The following is an 18090-nucleotide window of genomic DNA, read 5'->3' as shown; positions in this document are numbered from 1 at the left end:
GCCAGCTCTTCTTGAAATTTTATGGTTATAGTCTTGCATAAGCAAGCAACATCACCAGCAAATCTAGTTATCAAATCTAGGTATCTAGTAACCACCTCCTGGTTCAGAGCTGCTTCAGCCTCTCATTTTCTGTTCAAATTCCTTTGCAACTTATTCAACATCTCCTGTATTGAAAATCCACAAGTTTGGACTGGAAATTATTCATCATCACTTGCTGAAGGAAGTCAAAGGTCACAAGCCTCATGCTGGGCTGGTCAGTATCTCTAATGTTATAGAAATAATTTCTCATATGCTATCCTCCTGTTGTCCAGAGAGGCTGCTTACTTGAACATTGAACAGTTGCCTTCAGAAATCTTCCTATTGTGATGCCCACAGGATTTTGTGTATAATGTGAACTTAATTATTCTTTTGTTTAAGACATTTCAAAGAAGCTGAGACATGGAGCTCATATCTTAGCACTTTCCTTCGGCCTGGGTCAACCATAATAAAACAGAAAAAAAAAGCTTCAAAATTGTTCAGAATGTCCTCTTGACAAAATCTGTTGCACATTATGTCTTGCTCTGCTTTATTTGGGGCTCTGTGTGAATATTCTTCACTTGTTCATCATTCAGCTATCCATAAAAAACCTTTAGCATATTTGTTCCCTTATCTGTTAATCTTTATTCTCTAAAGCTGTGATTTAAATTGGCCTTGTATGCTTTTCCCTAACCTCTGAGTAGTGTAGAGTCTTTTGAGAGGACATTAAATCCTGATTTTCTCTTACTGTGTCTTGGCCAGTGAAGATCTGCTTCTAAAATTTCACTCAATATAAACTGTTTTTTATTTCAACATCTCTTGCATCCAAAGGACCAGTTGTGTGAGGTGAGATTCACAGACAAAAGAATAAGAAACATGGTAACATTAAGTACCAGTTCAAAAACCAAGGTTTGCAAAATAATATCTTTTTATTTCCATTCTAAACACTTAATGGTAATGTCACAGTATTAAGGAAAACTTTTTTTTTTTTCATTACTCTTGATGACCTGAGCTGGAAATGCAGAGCAAACTGCCTTTGCCTTTGAAACGTATGCTGCTCCTCACCTAGTTGTTAGTTCAAGTTTCAGATTAACTGGAGAAGTAAGTTCCTGAAGTACTCCTGAAAAATAGTCTTCCCTACAGGAAGTCTTTCAGTCCCTGTCTGGTGAGGGCAAACTGGCTTGTAGGCAGTTCAAAGCGTTGTAATGTATTAAGGTGTCAAGTTTCTTGCAAAACGGAATTCCTGAAGTCTGTTATGTAATGCACTAATACAGTTTTAAAGTACTCTTTATCACATATACCTCAACTCTGTACAACCTGGGACACTGAAAGAATGTACAATGCAGTTAGGCAGTGAAATAGTTGCAGTCGGACATAGGACGTGACTTAAAAGCATCATTCAGGTTTATAGATATATAGAAATACGGCTATTCATGAATCTTTAATAAAAGTAATGCAGACAAAGACTACCTTGTTCCCTTACCCAAACATTCCTGAAGAGAAAATCATTTACTTTCTATAAAAATGTTCCTCAGTGTAGTGCCCATATAAATTACTCAGCACACGGCTCAGTAAGTCAATTTCTTAGGAATACATTAACAGCCAGAAGAAAAGTGGCATTAATCTAAAGAGACTCAGAGATTTCTGAGGAAATTTTGCTGAAGTTACCATGCAATTTCTTTCCAGACAGCCAACAAAAATGATATGAAATGACACTCAAAACGATGGTAGCTCAACAGAGCAAAAGGACAACTACGTAACCAGTTAAACTGCAGATAAGACCAATGCCTGTTCAGCTAGCCTGCTTCAGATGTCTGCTAAAGAGAGAAATCCCTCCCTAAACTCCACCGATCAAGTAGCTGTTCACTATACAGGGAGCCTCTGGCCAGTTGCTTGGACGTGGACGTCTACGCTGTAGGAAGCTCCTTCCACCAGATAAATCCTGCCCTGTGTGTTGCTGTGAACAAGTCAAAGCAATGCTTTGGCGCAGCTTTGTGTCTGGCCTGTGTCCAAGAAAAAGCATCAGGTGATGTTGTAGGAGCTGTGGTGATTGCTGTTATCGGATTATCACTGTGGGATTCACCTGGCATGTTGATTTATGGGCATGGATTATTCTCAGTTGTATCTTGAGAATAAGACGAGCAAACCTGAGAGCTCCTGGAAAGTAAAGTCATAAATACTATCCCTTTCTCAAAATGTGCCTTCACCTCAATTGTTTCAAACAAGATTTATTATTCGTTTCAAGCAGTTGTTAATACTAAACTTAAATTTGGAGAGAGCCAAGCCCATTTAGCATTCCAAAGAGGACTGAGTATACCACTGTGTTAAGCACAGTGAGTTAAGTTCTAGTTCAAAACACTGTGTATTAGGATATATTAACTCCAGTTCCGTTCCAACAGTGGCTTGGAATACAGCAACAAAATGTACTGCATTGCAAAAAAGAGCATACACATCGAAACCATTACTGCATCAAAGCTGAGGATACAACTTCCAGGTGAGGGGCTGTTAACTTCCTAAAATGCTTTTAAAAAGTTGCTTGTGGTTGTCTGACCATATGTCTTACTGCTTTGTATCCACTATTCTTAGACACTAGGATAGGAAGAATTCAACTTCTTAAAAATGTGCTATGCATTCACAAACATTTTCAGATCTGACTGTGACCAGCTGAGTCATTTTTAAAGGTGAGAACTCTGTTCAACTTAATACTGTAAATACTTTTAATCTAAACATTAACTCAATGATGAACGACTTCACACACTTCTCATCCAAGCAGGGATTTGAGCTGGCTAGGAATTATTGCTGAAGCAGTATTTCTCTCAAAAAGGCCAATTAATCAAAATCAAGACTTTCAATAAAAAAATTAACAACTTAAATAAAACTTTAACCTGAAATAGAGGCAGAATATAATTTTTCATTAAATGAGAAACGGGGAGAAAAGGGTGGGGAAGAAAAGCAGCAGCAGCAAATTGATGGCTAGAGTACACGATCAGTGTGAGAAACCCCATTTCCAGCCTTTGTTCTCCTTCACTTAGATGAAAGGTGTATCTCCTACATTTCATTTTTTGTTCCAGTTGGTAAACAACTTGGAGTGAGTCTCTGATCCCACTTAAAACTCTTGCACATGTTCAGAAGAAAATAATACTGAATTCACTGACTGTTTATCTTTTTCAGGTGTGGGAAATGGCAGAGCAGGGAATCTAATCTTTATCTTAATTTTTCCTGGCTATGATCCTAACATACAAGTTGCTGTCCACCCATCTGTGAGCTATCTTCTCTCTGCCTCTCTACTCTTTTCCCCTCACCCTTTCCAGTCCCAAGAAGTAAATAAACAAAAACGGAAAAATGTTGATTTTTTCACTGAAGTAGAAAATACTTGAATATTGGGAAATGTAGATAGGAAAACCAGTTTACAATTCACAACCTGTGTAAAAATACTTGCAAAAGCTATATACTAATGCTTTTTGGAAAGTAAGCATTTCACAATTGTTAAACACTGTATTTTCCAGTGTTGCTCTCCTGTCTGCTCAGCACAGCCAAACCCAAATATAGGGCTATAGGTCTGATAAGACCACCACCTTGGAGTGCTTTTGGAGCTTTCATTTTTTAGAACAAATGACCTTTCTCTTCGGTGTAAGCGTTGGCGTAAGAGGTCCAGCGCTTCTTACTGTGAAGTTTCACCCACAGAACATTGACATTAAAGTTTGCTTAAAACAAATTTCCTATCTTGTTCTTTTGGGGGTACTTGAGGAACTCAGAGCTCCTATGCCTCTCCTTCCTCAGCTGCTTTACATATATTTTGTTAGGCAGAAAAACTTTCATAATTGCTGCTCTGTGTGCATTTATTAGCAGTTAAGGAAAGATGTTTTATGACATTTTTCCTGCCTGGCAGGAAGATTCAGCACAAAGTAGGACTGCTAATGAATTTAGATTCAGCAATAGCGCCCAGATTTCTCGGCTAGAGGGCATGTTCTTGTGCTTCAGCCATGGACTGCCTCTGTACCACACACTGCAACACTGGGCAGGGTGTTACACTCCATATAAGTTGGTCTAAGAAACATTAGTATGAGAGATAGAGCTCATCACATGATAAATTAACCTGTTTCTTATTCAGAGACAGGTTGATCATATTTAAAGCCTTTTACAATATGTTGGCATGCACACTGTGGATATTCCTATAATGACTACTTAAGGCAATAGTCTATAAGTGTACTTAAGACTGTGGATTTCTGTACTGTTTTCTCTGATGACAGAATTATATTTTCTGTTTTTCAGCCAAAGAGCTTAGAAGATGCACTCAAGCATGCCTTCCCTTAAATGACAGTCTCTTATCTTTCTTCCTGCTGAAAAGGATATTTCCTTGAATACTTGCCCTCATCACTAAAGTACTTTGAAAATCAGTATGTTTGGGCTATCTGCAGGGACAGGAAGATTGTCAAATACAAACCCTACTGCTATATGACATTACTAAGCATACCCATGCTTTCTTTATTCAGTTATGCTTTTGGGAAATATTTATGTATTGAATTTAACCAGACATCATCCAATTTCTCTAATATGGTAGATCATCATGCAAAGGAAGATTCATTTAAAGTTAAATGCTAGCAATATCAAGATAGGCTTTGCATGAAAAGGAATAAAAAAGGTCTCCAGTCACTAAATGTCTGAGCACTCTGCAGTACTTGCAAACACATCCCCAAATGACTGGGTAGGCTGATGTGTTGGATTTTTCAGGAGGCATTCGTTTGAAGACAAAAGTAACCTACAGCAGTGCATGCTATTTAAGCATGAGAAGCAGCAGCCATGAGAAAATGAAAATGTTTCCAGTATGTGGCCTGAACACTTTCTCAGTAACATGAGACCTTACTAAACTCATTTCGCTGCTTTTCATAATGTGGTCACATCACACAAAGTTGTTCTGCTTCGATGCTGTCTCATGGCCTGACACCCGAGAAAGCTAAAAGATCTCTTAAGCTGTTGGGCTGCTGTTGTTGACCTCGCATTTTTGTCTCACAGAACACATCTATGCAGAAGTTCAAATCACTGACAGAAGCACAGCCTTTTCAGCCCCTACTATAAAAACACTGAAAAGCGTCGCAGGCTGCTTTGAGAAAGGCCAATGATTTCCATCCTACCTCCACAACACAACTTCTTTCGCCTGTTTTTCATCCTTCCCTCTTTGCACACACAGTATGTATGTAAACACATTTTCCCCTAGGAGAGAGAAGTGTGATAGCATATCGATATAAGTTTTTCAATGCCTGATGACCTAAAAGGACTTAAATGAAACAGAAGTTCAATAGTCTAGCCAGAGGCAAGATTGATTTAAATTTTGGATTATGTCCCCAAATGAATAGATGTCAAAATTATCAGTCCTATAAGATCTGGCAATGTATGAAACACTGCCCCACTATATAACATCCCTATACTCTTCCAAATTAGACCTGCTACTACATACAGTAAAATCAGTTTTACTTTAATTTCAGTGACTAACAAGGCCGTACTCTGAAATTGCACTGTCTAACCAAGAAGCCTTTCAGTGCTACTGAAGAATTTGTATACTATATCAGCACTTAACTACAGTAAAATATTGCAGTAATAAATAGTAATAATCAGCATACAGGGAAGTGTTGAAAATATTTGTAAGCTAAGGCATACCTGGTAAATGTTTTCCTGATCTGATATTTGAAATAGACATAAAATCTGCTCCCAAAGCCTTGAGTGACCAGAGAGATGTAGGGAAGAGAGGTGCTGCCTATCTGGATCATAGCTTTAAAATAGAGAGCACCTTATAACATATTTGTTACTTAGTCTAAAGCATAGATATTTAACCTTCTTTTTTTTTAATGAAAGCACTCAGATAACCCAGAAATACTGTAATTACTAAGAAACCAGCTATACCAAATTCTAAACCATTGAGGGTCAATCGTATTTTAGACCACAGCCTATGTCTTCAAAGGTGATTTTTTTTCTATTTGACTAGTTTAATTTTGTTAGCAATATCATGGACATATTCATACAACATCTAGGGTTTTTTTAGCATGAAATAAACCTAATTTGGAAAAAAAATCCTTGTAGTGTCTCTACTGTGTAGTGTATTAGTCACCCTATCCTTTACAGATTAAGCTCTTTGGCATTATAGGAGAAATCATCTGCTACATACTGGCATCAAGCAAAAGCAGATTCATAAACTCTGTCCTTAATCTCTCTTTCAGTTTTCTTCCAATTAGAAACAATCTTTTCCTGATACTTTAATTAATACTTATACATTAAAATATTAGGCATTATAGCAGAAATCATCTGTTATATTCTTGCATAAAGCAAAACTAGGTTTGTAAGCCCTTGCCCTTAATCTTTCTTTCAATTTTCTTCATTTAAAAACAATCTTTCCCCAATACTCTAATTAATGCAAATGATATTCATGATTAGTTAGTATTATGCTAATCTGAGCCCCAAATTTACCTAAATCTACATGGTGTTGTCTGAGTACCAGATTGCTTTGGGTTTCTAAGTAAAATTACATTAGCCTGCCAGCTGTACAAAACGCCATGATAGAGTAGAAATCCAAGCAAATCATCAAGATTACATTAGTTTTGTTTCTTAATGAACAACTGTTTGCATTAGGGATTACAGACAAATTATGGTTTTCCTCTCTGTACCCAGGCAGCCAGGCATCTGTTGAGAAGTTTCATTTTTTATCCTGACTATCCCTAAATAGATTGAGGAGAGCTAAGGCACAGAGACGGGTCTAATATTTCACGTAATTGAATTTTTTCCATTACAAAGCAATCACCACTCTGGGGCTCACTGCTAACCTCGAATTTCGCTCTTCCACTGCTGCCTGGAATGTGGGAGAAACCTGAGTGGGTTTTTTAGAGAGGTATCAGTCACCCAGCTTCTCCTTTCCTCCTACAGAAGCAGATTACGTACCTCAGAGCCATACCTGCTTGCCGTTACACTTCAGTGCAATTTCCAAAATCATGCTGTTGCAATTCCCGCTGCTCTGATATAAACAGTGTGCTGCCAAAAAGTGTCGTGTGTGGAAAACAGAGCATCAGGCTTATGCTTCATAGTCTGAGTTAACAGTGCACGCAGGGAAACCAAGCTATGCAAAGTTGGGTGATAATGAACATGGTACCACCAAGACTGCTAATCTTTAAAGTGTAACAACGAAGCACAGTTTTGTGTACGTACACAATTTAGCAGCCTGTTCAAGTTTGTCCCTGTTTCGCGTCAAACTGCTGTAACGTGCTTGTTATTATGTTCTGCTTGATTTAATTATGCTCCTAGTGTACAGGTTTACTCATTCTTCCGTGCACTAATCTTGTCTCCAGAACTCACACTGTGACAGCTCATTATTGTTGGCAAAAATGTAGGACACTGATAGGAAAAGAAAGGCTCTGATACATTCATCATTGTGTATCAAGACCTCCTGATTACAAGATACAAGTAATGAGTTAATTGCGGATCAATCTGTAGAGTGCAGGACAGTAAAGGGCGGATAAATCAACATCCATGTCTTGAATGACAGCACCAAGGAGCAGCAAAATAATTCTGGACAATTTCTTTCCTTGTGTCAACCCCTGTGCTAATATTATAGCTCCCTCTTGGCCTATCCAGAGCATCAGATATACATAAATGTGCACCAAAGGACACTGCCATTGTTGTGGAATTTATTAAGAAAACCTACCTGAATATCTTCCAGAACACAACCTCCCTTTCACTTCCTTCAAATGGTCAGTTTAAATAGTTTTAATTAATTTTAGCAACAACATATGAAGTTAAAAAAAAAAAAAAAAATTAAACTGACAGATATCTTTTGTATTTATAGTCAATAATGCATGTTCCAGATTTTCTTCAGTACTCTGTCAAGTTTCTCACTGCAAACTACTGCAGAAAAGACCACTATAATCCTGATTTTGTATGTTGACAAATTAAACAAATTTAAAAATATCCGCATATGAAGTCTACAACAAATGTTACTAAGGCTATCATTATAAAAGTGATTTGAGAGTTTAAGGAGAAGTCTGAGCAACTTCCAATATGTTTTGGGAAAAAAGTTTATTAGGATACCTTTGTCTGAAACAGGTGAGCTGCATTTCTGTCTTCCCTGGGTCTTGTTAAATGCAGCAGTTTAAATTGGACCAAGATGAAATCAGTCCTTCTACTTGGAGAGCTGCCTAAGAGCTAATACAGATGAGTGTTTTCCCCTCCATGCTTGTTACATTTGGTACTTCTGTATGGACATTTTTTTGCTGTTGACGATATATACAGAAAATTAAAACAGTCACTACAATTGGCCATGGAGGGAATAATCTTCACATTAGATACCAGGAAACTTCTAATTACACATCAGCATCATTTAAGATACAGAGATGTACACACACTGTATCAAAAATACCAGGCATTATATCATGTAAATGAATTTATTCACTCCAAGAATAAATGTTTCAGCATTTAAAACTCCCTACAATTTCTGCTGTGCTGAGAGACATTGATAAGGCAATTAGATGGACTGAAGTTCTGAATGGTTATTTGCTACTCAGTGTAGATATTCTGACAGTTAGTGATACATCCGTTTGCTTATTGATTTGTAAAAGAACACTAACAATTAATTATATTCTACTCTTTCACTTGTCAGTGAGATACCTTGAGATAATTCTAGTAGCGCGACGGAAAAACACATTTGGATGAACTGTACTACATTAACTTTGGGTAAGAGTTTTTAGTAATTCAGAATTGACATGTCGTTGCTATTAACACATTCACTTTGTTCTAATTAATTTTTTGCACCAATTGTTTGGGTAGCAGTGTTAACCATAATGTAATTTATCTGAGCAAGACTGAAAGGACTTCTCTCGCTAGCAAATACTCCTTATCTAAGGTGACCTCAGCCTTAGATGAAACTCATAATGTTTTCTGTTCTGGAATCTCTTCCAGGTTCATAACTAGTTTGGTTGAAAAGAACAGATTTTTATGACAAGTCACAACATGAAATAGGAGTCAGATGCATCACTGACAGGATTAAAGTGAAAAGCACAATGGCATCATGGTGCTGCTGGTAGAAATCAACTGAAATGGCTACTGAAGACTTTAATAATAATTGAAATTAATCAAATGGCTAACTGAGTTCAGATTCTGTGTCAGGAGTCCTCACGTGCCACTTGAACTTGCTAATCATCAGTACCAAGGACAGAAAATTCATGGTCTTTAGGACTGTGCTGTACCCCTGTGGAGCTGGAGTTCAAGCCTGGCTGTAAAGTGGAAGCCAGTGCTGCTGCTGCTGCTGCTGCATCTACCATGGGTGATGGGTGGGTAGATGTCAGCCTTCAGGTCAGACCCATTTAAGACCTTTTTCTAATGTTGGGCCCATGAAAATGCACTCAACCATAAATTTGATTGGTGGGCCAAATAACCCCACAATATGTTTATGCAGATTTATGTAGACTGTATTCTCTTATTTTAGTGTGACGGGGCCCTAGACTGCTGTTAAATCCAGGGAGAAGGCCATTCTGTGAGAGCAGTGGGTAATGAAACAAAGAACTGTAGCAGTATTGTGGGCAGCAGACAAACAAACAAACATACAAACACCACCACCATCCCCCCCAGTATCCTCCAAGATGCAGCTGAGAAATCCTTGATTTGCAAACACACATGCAGGAACAATATTCTGGCTAGGAAGCCGAGGCAGTAAGCTCTGCTTAAGAAACATCAGCACGTCTGCAGAGATGTTCTGACAGACAAAAACTTCATCAGCCTTCCAGGGTGGTGCAATCAATCTCAGTGGTTTCTGAAACTATCTTAGCTTTTACTTTGAGGTAGCACAGTGATGCCTTCATATATGGAATCAGCATAGTTATTTATGTCCAGTGAAAGCCTCTTGTAGAATACCCTTTTGTTGTTAACGAACAGGAAATTTTAAAGGTATTGTAAAAGCAGAGCTCCTCAAAACCTGAAAAAGTTAGATGGAATAAGCAAACATGAGTCTGCCAGAGCAAATGGAGTATGAGTGGTTAAACAGGACAATTTGGCAGTGCCACAACATGAAAACAAAGCATTCCAAATATTAAATTGATTTAGTTTAAAAGCCCAGCATTAAAGGATTCAGTTTGATCTGCTATTCATTTTTAAGGGGCACATATCTGCTCTATTGTATCCACAATTCTCAAGAGCAATAGGTTTTGGTAAGAACTTTCTTTTACAGACTGCTTGCCCTAAATGGAAGACCACATAACTTTATGGGATCAAATTTGTTACATGGAAGAAATCAAAATTCTTTATTATATGGAAGAAACCAAAACCCTTATGTCACATTTTCTTGAGCATTGGGAAAATTTACATCTAGTCTAACCTCTCTGTGCACAGTCTCTCCTTGACTTACAAAGAATTCAGTTCACTTCCATCAGAAGGTAGTATTCTTTGAAATTCCCTAAGAAGCGAGTCATCATTTAAAAGGATGCTACATAGAAAATATCTCCCATCAGTACTTAATATCTTTCAGAAACTGACATTTCACAGTGACAATTTGAGATTTGACATTTGACATTGAACCTCTGCTTAACAAAATAGTTCTATTACTGCACATACATGCTACTGCAAGGACAGAAGAACTTAAACATTTAGATGACCTTGCAGGGTACAAGATCGATTAAAATATTTGATCGCTTGTTTTTGTTTAGAATTCTGAATAGCTGTAGTAAAATTTTAAAGACAGTTCAGAATTTTGACTTAACAATCATCAAATAACGTCAGAGACAAATTGCCATAAATTCCAGCTAGAAAACTACATTTTTTGCATTAAAAAAAAAAAAAAAAAAAGGCAAAAAGAAAACAGGTATCTGGAAAAAAAGACAAAAGTGAAAGAACAGACCGATAACTTCAGAACAGAAAAAAACAGCTTTATTAAGAGTTGTGTAAGACTTCTGTAGTCCTACAGAAGATTCAGTTACAGCAAGGTGCCATAGCTTGCTTCATACATGCGTTTCCTCAATCATAGCCCATATTCAGATAAGTTACAAAGGGAAACTGTTCCTGAACAGGTACATGAAACACCAATGTAATTACATCTTGAAAATTACAGTTGTATAAATTACAGACAGGTTATATAAAGTACAACTGCATTTTACATGCTGCAGAAGCATGCATTAAAATTAGTCACTTTCTCCTGATTTCAGTGAACTTTGGATCATGCCTTAAGCCAACACCGAGCACACATATTTAGATGTGCAGTCACATGCACACATACACACAAACATGTTTTTATGATGCTTTCTTCATAAGAAAACTGTTAACACTGCCAGAATGAGCAGACAAAAGGAGGCACTGTGAGACTCAGGGTGTGGAGCTCTTGCTGGATACAAGTATGAAGCACAAGTAGAAAAAGTTGTTTCACCCAGAATGTGCTGCAACTGCTAAACACCTCACAGTAGAAAATCTAACTGGAAATACATAGCTAAATGTAAGGGACTGAAAAGGAAAAGCCACAGAGGAACTAGAAAAATATGTGCTTGTGAATAAGCACAAATATATTTTTCTTGGTTAAAAGGACACATTTTTTAAAAATTGGCAATGAACAAGTATTAAACATGAGCAACAGCAGCTTCATTCTACACTAGTGTGTACTGTAGGCACTTAAATTCCCTGCTACTTCTAGGTTTTTTCCTTGACAAAGGAAGATTATTCCCTTGTTCCATAAAAAAAAAATTACCCATTAGAAAGGAACGTGCATTCATATATTACAGTTCTCCAGACAGATCTTTCTGCTTTTAAACATTCTAATTCTGAGACATACTAAGTACACATAGTACCTGAGCCAGATATTTATTATAGACTGAAATGTGTTTCAAACAAAAACTAAACCCAATGCACTTATAGTCTCTTGTAAGCATATAAAGCACGTCTTAAAAAAGACATCTTTGGGCTAATCATTCAGAATAACCATTATGTAGTTACTAAAGGATGTTGTAGTAAGTTATGTATACTGTTTGCATTTTTGTGTAAGTAAGGAAAACTGAACAACAGCTTACTTATATAACCTTGAGCTAACCCTTCCTTTTACCCACTCCTCCCTCTGAAATTTATAGAATTAAGATATTGTGTTCTAGGTCCACAAATAAGCACAGCATGTTCAATATGTCCACAGTTATACTGACATTTGTTTCTAAATCATTTAATTAAAAGTCATTATTGAGAACAAAGGATTCATTAACAAGCTGTACATCTGAACAACTGATGGAGTTGTTGTGTTATGAATATAATGTTAATCCAAATTAGAAAACTGCACAGATGTGCTGCTGCAAAATATTGACATACTGCAACTCCCTTGGAATGTGAATAACATTTGTGTTAAACCAAAAAGTACATTAAAACCTGGCTTTACTAATAAATTTAGGATTGGAATAATTATTTTAATACTGAAATATAGCATCTAAATTGTTAATATCTTTACCTCCACTTGGGATTATATGCCCTACTAATACAGCCTTAATATTATGTGAAATCTCTCTTTTAAAAAATATTTTTCTGAAAGCAAAAATATAGAGTAGAATAGAAAAGTGATAAATGTTGTATTGACAAACTTTTTGTTCCAGTAGTTTGTTACGATTTCTTTGATCATAATATCAAGCCATTAAGCAATAGGAAATGTGCAGTATTTGCAATGGATCAGAACTTCCCAGTTGTCTCTGGGTTGTTCTTAACACAAACCTGCGATTTCAATACCCTTTTTCCAATAGTTATGAATAGACAGACTATTTTCATTCTCTATCACTACTGCACATGCATGTATATATGTGTGCAAAAATATGGGTTTGAGATTAGGAAGAAGAGATTTTTTAGAATATATATTTACAGTCTATAGATTTGCATGCAAAAGATCTGACAACCAGAAACATATATACAGACTTTGGCACAGATTTAACAAAATAGCTTTCAATAGGTGCCTGAGATGTAAATATTTGGAAACCTTTCCCACAAGAAATACCCAGCAGCCTACTAACAATGCTACAAAGGTTTGTAAATAGCTACTTAGATTTGTATTTTTAAATCTGTAAAGTCAATCACAAAACACCATATGACTGTAATCCCAAACTAGCCCTTTGCCATTAATGAAGAGACAGTTAAAAATATCTAGTGTTTCCATGGGTATCATCCTTTCAATCACCCTCATCATTATTCCTCCTCACTTTATAAATACAGATTTTTCAATAACAAAAATCTAGAGTATTTGCCAGGTGGAACAGTACTTGATATATAGGTTCTGTCTCTTCACTGAATATGTTCTTTCCCTCACAACAAAGTTGAATGCAAAAATAATAAGATTATGCGTAACTAAGATGGTCACATTAACACCATCTAAAAGACTGAGATAATAAGTTAACAATTCTCCATGTGTTTACTTTTATTTAGTATCTTAAAAGTTTACTTTTGTTTGCACTGGGTTGTTTATTGCATTCTGAGTAAAACTTTTAACCTCTTGTGTTTTAGTAAATATGACCATATTCAAGAGAACACAGATGGAGAAAGTGTGTAATTTCTGTTTGTTTGGTTTTTCCCTACCAAATTGATTTGTTATTATTGTATTTAAATAAAATAATCTGAATGAAATAAACAGTAAGATAGGAAACAATAGAGTAGTACTACAATACCATAGGTGGATAACACAGACTTTACTTACTAAACACTTATTCCACTTAATTTAAAGGGAAAGAGAGAATGTTGTTTTCCAGAGAATAGTTTCAATGTAATTGCTTTAAAAATATATATATAAAAAGAAGCCAGTATTTTAGGAATATTCAAACTAAATTTGATGTTAAATATCTGTGTTGCAAAATAATTACAAGTAGATAGTTCATAAGTTTTGTAATGATGCCTGTCATAATAGCATTTGTTAATGAACTTTTTTATAACTATGAGTAACCATCTTAATACACTATTTCCTGTTCCCCACAAGGCATTTGCAATTCAATGTTTACAATCATTCAGGAAAAGCAGAAGCAGAAAACTAAGGAAGTCTGCCTTTCTTGGTTTTTTTGCTCAGAAGTGTTAAGGTTTTACTTACACTGCATATTCCTGATAGGAATTTACTATAAATAATTATACAATAAGCTCTGTGGTAATATTTTGTATATTATGGCATTGAAGCATAAGATACTTCTCCTTCTTTGAGACAAAACAATTCACATTGTACATGGGTTTATGTTTGATTCTACAACTGCAACTTTATAAATTAGAAATATGATGCAAAATATAATGCACAGCTAAAATGTTATTTGATTTTCTCCTCTACTTAACAGTCAAGCATTTTTAAACTCCTTTTCTAAAGTGTGCATGAAATACACACTTGTGACAGTGAACATTTACATTACCTGTACTTTACAGATTACCGTTCAGGATAAAATACTGCATGGAGTGAAAGTATTGATTTTCTTTTCCCTTTGGAAGCAATGCCAGCTTACTGAAAGCTATCCTCAGAGAAACTTTTATTAAACTGAAGACATGCTCCTTAAAAAAACCCAAGCCCTTGTACATGCAATATTAAGGAAATTTGCTACGCAAACATTTCATAGTGCCTATGTCTAAACATCTGTCAGCCACTTTAAGAGCTCTTTTCAATAATGTACACACTTACAATAAAAAAGTCTGATTAAAGATCTAAGCATGCATCTAAACATAATACTACACAGTATAACTCCCAGCAAAAAAATAGGTTCACAAGCAGCTTTTTATCATCTACTTTCCTCCTGTGTTCTTTTTAAAGTTACATGAATGTGCATATCACAGTAGTTCAACAAGTAGCAAAGACAGAAAAAGTCAAAAAGTATTCAAAAAGTACAGAAACAATCACAAGTAGCAAACATAATTTAAATTAAATACTCCCTTCAGGCATGATACCCTCACTGAAGGCACGTATCAACATCCACCTTTGGAAAGATAATGAAGTCGTTGCAAAGCAGTGTAGGAAGGCAGTTATAATCAGAAAGCTGCCTTCTGTCCAGGCACTGGGACGTGCTATCCACTGGTGCTCCCCAGACCCACCGCCCAAGAATAAAGTGCCTATTGTCTCAGCACTGTACTAATTGTGAAAAAGCAGCCCATGCAGTAAGCATAATAATTATCCAGACAAACAAGCAAAGGCAATCAATGAAGGAATGAAAAGGGTAAAAATACACGACCAGACAAAGCAACCCAAGAATGAAATTAATATTCATAATGGAATGCTAGCCAGCAGAAGGTCCCTTTCATGGCATGGCTATTGCATACAAGAGACCATTGTCCACACGCAACAAAATCAGTATGTGGAGAAAACTTCATGTAGCTCTGCTGAGAAAAGCTTTTCGTTCCCAAAACACATGCTCCCGGCCCCACTGTTTTGATTAAATAAAGTTTTGGGCTCCTTTGCCTGGCAACATTAAAAAAGTTGTCTCTCAGGGTCCACCCTTCCCTGAGCTCTGTAGGGGGTTTTTTCCACCTCCTCGCTTTCATTTGCAGCTGTATAAATATGAACAAAAAGCCATGCTCGTCCAAACAAAGAAAAAATGGGCTGAATATGCATATCCTCATTAACTAAATTTAATTATGACAAGCGGCATATTAATCAGTAGTTGCTCCAGTTACTGCATTCATTGGAGGGGAGGAGGACTCCAAATTAAGGGGAAGCGTGGGGGACAATCGCATACTGATTAGGAGGCTGCTCACAACATGATACAATACACTTTCTAAATAATTATTCAGAGGAAACAGAATAAAGAGGCAGATTGCTCTATTTTTAAGACCAGCTCAAGAACAATTAGCCAAGAGCATGATGACAAGGCTGCTTTCTTTTTTCCCGTGACTGCTTCTACCTCTACATTCTCACACCAACTAGGTTGGCAAGCACTGCAAAATTTGCATTTCAGAGGGGAGGGGGGGGGGGAGAGAGAAGGAGAGAGAGAGAAAGAAGAGAAAAAGGAGAAAGAAAAACTCCATGCTGTCCTTCCTGTTGTTTTAAAAAGAAGGCCCATGCCACTACAACTGCAGAGAAACCCTGTCTAGCTGGCTGATATTTAGGAGCTCTGCGGAGTCACTGAGCTGGAGCTGGAAACTTTGCACACTCTGAACTTCGCAGCACATGCATTGCAGCAGTGAAGGAGGAGTTCAGAAAGGAAAAAAAAAGCTTCCAGGGAGGGAAAAAAAAGAAGTTATCACACCAACTTACCATCCACCAGGTCCTGGCTGACATATCATAGCATAGCTGCCATTTTATGGAGCTGTCCGATGCTTTCCCTGCCATTACGCGGTCAGCAACCTTCATCAGATGCAGCTCAATGGAAGATAAGACACCTAATCAAGAAAACATCAGCAGTGGCTTGCTGGGCTACATGTAGGCCAATCCTTATCACACTGCATCATGGGAAAAGCTCCTTTATTAGCAAGAACTCCAACCTCACTGATATAAAGACAAGGATCAGGTTTTCCCCCCCCCCCTCTTTTTTTTTTTCTTTTTGTCTGAAGGGATTGGTGAAACTAGCCAGCGTTCTTTGTGTATCATGTGTACACCAGTTTAGTATCTTGGAAGTGGGCGGCTAGCTGCATTGCTGGGCTATGCAGACTTAAGTTTATTTGCATTTTTCTCGGTTGTATATTGTTTGACATGGTTCGTGGTCAGCTCTGAGCGTAAGAAAGGAGGGGAAAGAAACTGTTCTGAATTAGTATCTCCCCCAACAAGGGCAGACCGGTTTCGCCGACACGGTGGGGGCCTGGTTCAGATGTCACGAGCACACGTGCGTGTGCACGCGCACCTACACACTCGCACACGCACACACACGCGTGCACCGGTGGGCGCCCCGGGGAACACACAGGTAGCAGCTGCAGCTGGATGCAGCAGGGGTTGCCAAAGGCTACAAACTCTGTTCTCGAACTGGACATATGGAAACAGTTTAACTCTTTGCAATCAGCCTTTAACAAGGAATAGGAAGGCTGGTAAGTCAGCAGGAGGAGCGGGGAGGGGGTGCAGTTAGGATTTCAGTGCCACAGACTTTTCTCCCCTCCCTTCCCATGGATGCTCATGATCTCTTCTGCTCTGGATGATCTAGCTGGGAAGGGGGAGGTGAGGGGGCGGGGAACTATTTCAATCACTGCTCCCTCCTGCTGCACAGCTTCAGGTCATCTGCCTGTTGTACCTACCGCCAGCAGGGAGAGAAGGCATTCTTCCTGCAGGGTTTTCCATGCAAGGTTTTGTCCCTAATGGAAAATCTGCGATTCCCTGAAGGAAGGGCTGGCTTCGAAGAACACATAGTTCTGACTTTATTTTAAGCTGCGGAAAAGTATGTATATAAGCACACAGAGGAAATCAATAAACCCTGGCTCACATTAAAGGGGATACACAGAAAGAACAGGATTTGCTAGACTTGGCTGAAGCGATCAGCATCAGTTTTACTGCGGCACTGCAGATTCTGTATATGCTTTAGCTGCAAGTCCCTCTTCAGCAAAAAAACCCCCCACACTTCAGAAACTGTCTCTTTAAAATTATCACATTAAAATAATAACTGTAAACAAGCATTTCACATGTTTAGCATCTCTCTGCTGATGGGTTTTCAGTTTACAATCTTCCACATTTTGCTCTGTATTTTATACTTGAAAAGTCTTTGAAATTGACAGGCTCCTTACACCTATTTGCCATAAGCAGTAAGTAAGAATCCAGGACTACTGGCATATGGAGGTACCACACTATGGCACACACAGCCCCCACCAGGACTCCTCTTTGGTGCATCTCTTCTTTCCCATGCATGTGTTCGCCACTTTTTCCACTTTCTCTAGTTTTTTTTTTTTTTCACTTTCATGAAGATCACCTCCAGAGTTAATCACTCACACACCTGAGAGCCCACCATAGCTACTGCCACAGCAGTGCAACACTCCCACTGATGAATGGTGGTACCCATGCATGCACCCCATTGCTGTGGGATGGGCACAGTTTGTCTGGAATGGACCTACTGCCTTCACCTAATATGGAGTTGGCATCCACAGCCCATTTATTTAGGTCCTGAAACAGTGACAGCACCTTAAGAAATGACTTTCTGAGCAAGTCCAGAGCTCTGGCAA

General features: G+C 37.8%; 1 protein-coding gene across 6 annotated transcripts in view; it reads right to left on the bottom strand.

Annotated features, from left to right (window-relative positions):
* Positions 1-16317, bottom strand: part of NFIB (nuclear factor I B) — a 281489-nt gene extending 265172 nt beyond the window's left edge. For all 6 annotated transcript variants that reach the window (XM_049794731.1, XM_049794723.1, XM_049794732.1 and 3 more), the window contains exon 1: positions 16208-16317. In XM_049794731.1, coding sequence (XP_049650688.1) covers positions 16208-16303 — 96 coding nt within the window. In that variant the 5' untranslated portion in view covers positions 16304-16317. The remainder of the gene's footprint in view (positions 1-16207) is intronic.
* Positions 16318-18090: the final 1773 nt, after the last annotated feature.

This window comes from Accipiter gentilis, chromosome Z (genome assembly GCF_929443795.1).
Source record: "Accipiter gentilis chromosome Z, bAccGen1.1, whole genome shotgun sequence".
In the NCBI taxonomy this organism is placed as follows: domain Eukaryota; kingdom Metazoa; phylum Chordata; class Aves; order Accipitriformes; family Accipitridae; genus Astur; species Astur gentilis.
This window is presented reverse-complemented; position numbering and strand designations above follow the sequence as displayed.